Below are 6,229 nucleotides of genomic sequence, written 5' to 3' on the forward strand. Positions count from 1 at the left end.
ACTTACTCCTCATGTAGGATCTTTGTCCTTAGTGTGCTGTACATTGAGATTTAATGCTATAACTAGTACTCAAACAGTATTTTTCACTTTATGTTTCTGTGTGGGAGCAAACTGTTGAAATCTTGACTTAATGGATGCTAAACTGATCTTCTGTATATAAAGAGAATCGAAAATGAATCTTGACATGAATGGAAGGGGAGAGGGAGTGGATAAGGGGAGGGTTGCGGGTTGGAGGGACGTTATGAGGGGGAAGTCATTGTAATCAATATTCTGTACTTTGGAAATTTATATTCATTAAATAAAAGTTAAAAAAAAGAAAGTAAAAAAATTGGAACTATTTGTTTTGTATTTTATTTTTCTACTAATTCATTTTTATTGTATTTTAAAAGCTATCAGTCCACAACAGATTGGGAAAATAATAAATCTAGTCACACTACCAAAAAAAAAAAAAATGTAAATGTAGTCTGAACGCACTGTGGATGTCTGCCATCTGGTGGCCACCACACAAATTGCAGGCAGATTTTTATTCCTCTGGATGCATCTCCTTGCATCTCCACAGAAACTGATTAGGCATTAAATTGTTTTACAATTATCATCTGGTGTGACAAAAAATGATAAAAATTAAAATAATACATTTAAAATGTGTAAAAGTTGAGAAATTGAATTTCTAACTGAAAATTGGACTATACTGAATTCCGACTATAAGTGAAAGAAAATGTTATCTCAGTGAATTTATATGCAGTAGTTTCCTTCACTTTTATGTGCTTACTCAAAGCAAAATTCTTACATCCTGAGAAATGTAGTTGAAGATTCGATATGTCCCGTACCTTGTGGTCCATATTCAGGCAGCTTTTTTCCTGCTATGAAGTCGGGAGTGAAGTGAATCCTTTCTCCCCGTTGCCCACACTTTCCTATCTGCTCAGTGTAAGGTTCGTCATTCCCTGCAGGATCTGGTGCAGCAACCAGGATATCAGCCTGAAATTTAAGAAAAAGCTCTTAATTACAGCAGACTCTAAGCAAGCAGGTTGAGCTCATTCACCCTGGAGTATTTGGAAAGCACTTCATTTGGTTGTAGAGTATTTTGATTTTAAAACCCTGCATTGCAGGTTGGGGTGTGTGGAATGGAACTTGAAAGAATTTCGTGTTCTCACATTTTTGTAGGTCTCCAGTTTTGGTCTCACATAGTCAGGTTTTGTCTTCCAGTTTTCAGGAATCAAAATGGCAACATGCTTGTAATAAAACCTTTTTCCTGTAGCTTCAAACAAGTACGGAGATGCCTGAGTCACCATGTCCTGGGAAGGAAGAAAACACGGTAACCATCGTGGCTGAGAGCAGACTGCATTCCCAGCCATTCACGGTCACGCCTGTACTTCGCGTTTTCAAAGACAGCTGGTGTCAAGGTGAGAAGGGGAGCTGTGAGAATACTTTCCTGAACAGTATCAGTGAACTTGCTTAGCTGCGCCCGTCCTCTGCATCACCCTGTGCAGATGCTGGCCCTAACGTCACCGCTCACTGCAGGACACCAGGCACTTTCTAATTCTGAGCCTCAGCTTCCCCGTTTATAAGACAGAAAATATTGTAGTGACTAGCTGATAGGTCGTCATGAGGGGAAAGCGAAGCCTAGCAGGTGACGCACTAGGAATAATGTTTCCTTAACACCAGCGAAGTCAGTGATTAGCTTCATTTCATGTGATCCTTTGAGGATCAATAACCCTTTGAGGGAGAACTGAGAACTGAAGAGTATAATTTTCAAGGTCTCACAGCCAGCAGTAATGGAGAGAAACCTAATGGGATTTCAGCACCTGGTGCTTTTTGCAAAAATTCTGAAATTTAATTTTTTCAAGATTTATTTTATTTATGTGAAAGGCAGAGTTACACAGAGAAAGAGAGAGAGAGAGAGATCTTTCACTTGCCCATCCACAGGTTCACTGCCCAAGTGGCCACAATGGGCTGGGCCAGCCCAAAGCCAGGAGCCAGGAGCTCCTTCTGGGTCTCCCACATGGTTGCAGGGGCCCAAGGACTTGGACCATCTTCTACTGCTTTTCTCAGGCCATTAGGAGGAAGCTGGATCAGAAATGGAGCACCCAGGGCTTGAACTGGTGCCCATATAGGATGCCGACATCGCAGGCAGTGGCTCCACCAGCTATGCCACAGAGCCAGCCCCAGCTTGCTCATTTTTAAAAGTGTTCTTAATAATTTGAATTTCGTTGCCCACCCCCCAGATTTTTAACAATCTTTAGGCGAATTCATCATTGTATCATCCAAAAAAATAAAAAGTCAGAATTACCAAAAAGTTGGAAAGTGGGTGTACAATTTCCTGTGTTAGAGTGTGGCCACGTTGTGATTTGACTTGTGAAATATGAATACTTCTAGGAAGAATAAGTAGCATGGAAGCACTTGTTTTCTGTTTCAACAGAAACATCAACTGGAATAATCTTTTAGTGCAGGGACTCCTCCTAGTACTGGATATAATGTAAAGGCTCTGCAAATACTTGTTAAATGATTGACTAATTGATGGAATGAACAAATGAAGTGGTTACAGTGAGTGACACACTTAGAGCAGTGCCAAGACAAGCAGTAACTGGGCTCCCAGGCATTGAAGATATCCTGAAATACACAAGTGCTCACACTGTGTAACGTGTGTGTTGTGAGAGAGAGAGAGAAACAGAGAAAGAGAGAAGCAGAGAGACAGGGAGATACGCAGTGACAAACAGATAAAGGGAGAGGGAGGGAGAGCCAGAGAGCATGCTTCTCTCTGCCTCTCCCCTGCTGGCCCTGGGAAGCATACTCGGTTTCTTCATCAACTACGGTTAACACGGGCGAGAGCAGGTGCTGTGGCTGGAACTGCTGCAGCGCCACCTACCGGTCCCGTAGGGAAGGAGCGCTTGTGCTTGTGCTCCTGCTACAAGTGTTTAAAAAGCGGAATTCAAGGCTCTCTCCCCACATGGGCAACAGGAGGAGACCCTCCCCCTCGGAAAGAAGGTCCCGGGAGCACAGAGTGACGGGTCGCCGGGAAAGGAGACCAGGCTCTCCCAACTCTGGGGAGATACGTAGACTCTGCAGAGCTGGCGCACCAAGTGGGGTGGCCCCGGGTGTAGTCAGGGGTCAGGCACAGTGACTGAGCAGACAACTCCTCCAAAATTCCTTAGCGTCTCCTTCCAGACAGGGGAACAGGGAGAACCAAAGAACCTCACACCCAGCTTGTTTATGACTCGAGCTAGAAGGCTCATTTATAATTGTGCTGAGACCTGCGTTTCTCAGGGGGAAGACCCCCCGAAAACAATGAGGGATGAACACTTCGTTGGGCGTTTGCTCTGCTATCTGGCCAGAGACCAAGACTCACGACCACATTTTCCTCCCACATCTGCAGGGTTTGTTTCTCCACTTGGGCAATCAAAAACTCACTCGAAGTTTATGATTATTGAGAGAATTCAAAAGATGTGAACTTGTTTGCCAAAGCCACTCTGAAGGTCTTTGGGTTCAATAGGTAAGTTTCATGGTGGCGGCATGGTCCCCACCATCCCCCATTCCCCGTGGCTGCAATCGTCAAGTCACAAACTCCTGGCAGGGTGAGATGATTCTCTCTCCCAACTCCGCTTCCCTGGGTTTGTCTCTGCTTACAGCAAGGGATCTCTGGGTCTGCTGGTCCTTGTGCTATTAACTTTCCATCAAGACAGAGAAAAGGGGGGCTGGTGGCCAGAACTACAGCCACCTTTTATTGAACTCTCATTATGTGCTGGGCACTATGTATACCTTTTTTAAAAAATTGTTTTCTAAGGGCCGGTGTTGTGGGGCAGCAGGTTAAGCCATGGCTTGGGATATCCACATCCCATATCAGAACTCCAGTTCAATCCCTGCCCTGCCCTACTTCTGTTCCAGCTCCTTGCTAATGTGTGTGGGAGGCAGCAGATGGTGGCCCAAGTTCTTGGGCCCTGCCACCTACCTGGGAGACCCTGATAGAGTTCTAGGCTTTTGGCCTCCACCTGGCCCAGCCCAGGCAGTTGTGGCCATTTGGGAAGTGAACTGGAAGATGGACGATCTCTCCCTCTCTGTATCTGATTCCTTCTCTGTAACTCTGCTTTACAAATAAATAAAATAAATCTTAAAACTTTTTAAAGTTTGAGATAATTTCAGATTTACTTGCAAAAAACTGTGCAGAATGTCTAGCTTCTCTCTATATGCATGCATTTTTTTAATCTTTGCTCCTCATGAAACCTGGTAAGAGAGGTCCTCATTGTTTGCATTGTGCAGATAGTGCCCGCAGAGGCACTGCAGCCAGATTCCAGAGTGGACGTTTTCAGAGCATTTTGTCTTATTCTTAGTTGTTTGTCGCTGTGCCAGAACTTCTCTAATCCCTCCACCTGACAGCAGGAAGCCTCTTCTTCCCCCCACCCACCCCTGTTCCCAAGAGGTAACAAGGTGAGGTGCTGCCCCTCAGCTGCCCCCTGGAGGGGTCAGTGTCTTCTGAAATCAGGGCTGTGCATCCTGGACTCATATTTACCATTACAAGGAAGGGGGCTGGAAGTCAGACTAAAAGCAGCATTTGCTGTGTGCCTATGGTAGAATCAGACAAAGGATTTCTCCTCTGTGCATCTTATATTATCTGCCCAATGGAGCTGACTCTGTCTTTGTGTCCAACTGAATAACTCGGTCCACAGTCAACAGATACAAACATTATTTTGAAGCACCCCAAATGCACCAGGCTCTGAGTCCTGTGCATTGCCTTTGTTGTCTCATCTTCAAATGAAGACACTGCGGCTCAGACATAAGAATAAATTGGCAGTGTTGGGCAGCTGAAGTGGGAACTCACATTTTCTCCATCACGGCATTAGGCTTCCAGTGATAATTATCATTAGTAAACAGTTACCAAAGTACAGGTGATTGCCATTTTAAACCTACCTTTATATGTTGAATGAGTGTTTCATCTTCTGGCACATTGGGGTCAATGGCCATGACGATGCCTTCATAGCCATTGTTATTCAGCTGAATGAGCGAATTACTCAGGACCCCTTTTAGAAGGTGAAGGATCAAGATGAAGCCAGAACTCTTAAACGACCCCATTGCTGTACATCTCCCTTTGGAAAATGCTGGTAATGGAGCTTTCTTTATCTCTCTCTATATATATACATTTATCTCAAAATATAGACACAATTTCCCAGGTGGTTTATTACAGGACTTTAACCTCTTGAAATAAAATTGTGTCATGAATGCATTTGTCTTCGATACGAGGTGATAACTAGTGTCTTAATTTGTGTACTTTTAAGTGTTTCAATTTAAAAGGAGTGTTGGTCTCGCCTTTGGCTGGGCCAGATGCTGGAGAGAGGGTGGGAGAAGCCACATCCGGTTCCCTGGAAGCTGCTATAGAAAAAGCTGTTTGCTTCCTACAAATGTTTGCCCAGCTGGTGATGCTGACTCACAAAGCACCATCCCCAGCCCTTGCCTGCTTAGCAGAAGTCTCTTTGTTCTGCATATTCACCAATCACTCGTTAAGTATTAAACACAAGCCATATATCCAGTTTTCCCTCTTGGTGGTCTTCACGTATATCCTAATTAACCTTAACCTCGGCACTGCACAGCACTCCCTTCAACAACCCATGTGCACCACAGCATGAGCAAACAGTATAGATACTCTGGAATATTTTATAATGAAGATAAAAATTTCTGTCTCACTTTGCAAAGCAAACTTCCTCATCAGATCCCTGCTTCCTCTATTCTACATCTTCTGTCAGTCAGCAACATTCAAATGAACATACATTATTTTGCTGAAATTAAATGTCACTCCACATATGAAATATGGACTGTCGGCTACATAGATTCTTCTTTTTTTTAGGTTTTATTTTATTAACTGAGAGGTAGAATTACAGACACAGAGAGAGAGAGAGAGACAGAAAGAAAGGTCTTCCATCCACTGGTTCACTCTCCAAATGGCCGCAGTGGCTGGAGCTGAGTGACTCTGAAGCCAGGAGCCAGGAGCCGGGAGTTTCCTCCAGATCTCCCACATGGGTGCTGGAGTCCAGGCCTTGGGCCAACCTCCATGCTCTCCCAGGCCATCAGCAGAGAGGTGGATCAGAAGAGGAGCGACCGGGACTCAAAACAGCACCCAAATGGGATGCCAGTGCCACAGGCCACAGCACTGGCCCCTGCTGCAGAGATTCTTTTAAGTTCACCAAACCTCAGATGAAAATTCAGATTTCCTGTATGCAAATTATTATCCTTCATCCATACTTTA

The 6,229-nt window shown here is 44.4% G+C and overlaps 1 protein-coding gene across 1 annotated transcript in view; it reads right to left on the minus strand.

Moving 5' to 3' along the window:
* Positions 1–5,108, minus strand: part of CLCA1 (chloride channel accessory 1) — a 31,257-nt gene extending 26,149 nt beyond the window's left edge. Inside the window, exons 1-3 of the mRNA XM_002715528.6 lie at positions 4,900–5,108; positions 1,152–1,292; positions 828–975 (exon numbers count right to left, since the gene is read on the minus strand). Of these exons, the coding sequence (XP_002715574.3) occupies positions 828–975; positions 1,152–1,292; positions 4,900–5,061 (451 nt within the window). The 5' untranslated portion in view covers positions 5,062–5,108. The remainder of the gene's footprint in view (positions 1–827; positions 976–1,151; positions 1,293–4,899) is intronic.
* Between the last annotated feature and the right edge of the window lie 1,121 nt (positions 5,109–6,229).

This window comes from Oryctolagus cuniculus, chromosome 7, assembly GCF_051225735.1.
Source record: "Oryctolagus cuniculus isolate XC-2025 breed Fujian yellow rabbit chromosome 7, ASM5122573v1, whole genome shotgun sequence".
Classification (NCBI taxonomy): domain Eukaryota; kingdom Metazoa; phylum Chordata; class Mammalia; order Lagomorpha; family Leporidae; genus Oryctolagus; species Oryctolagus cuniculus.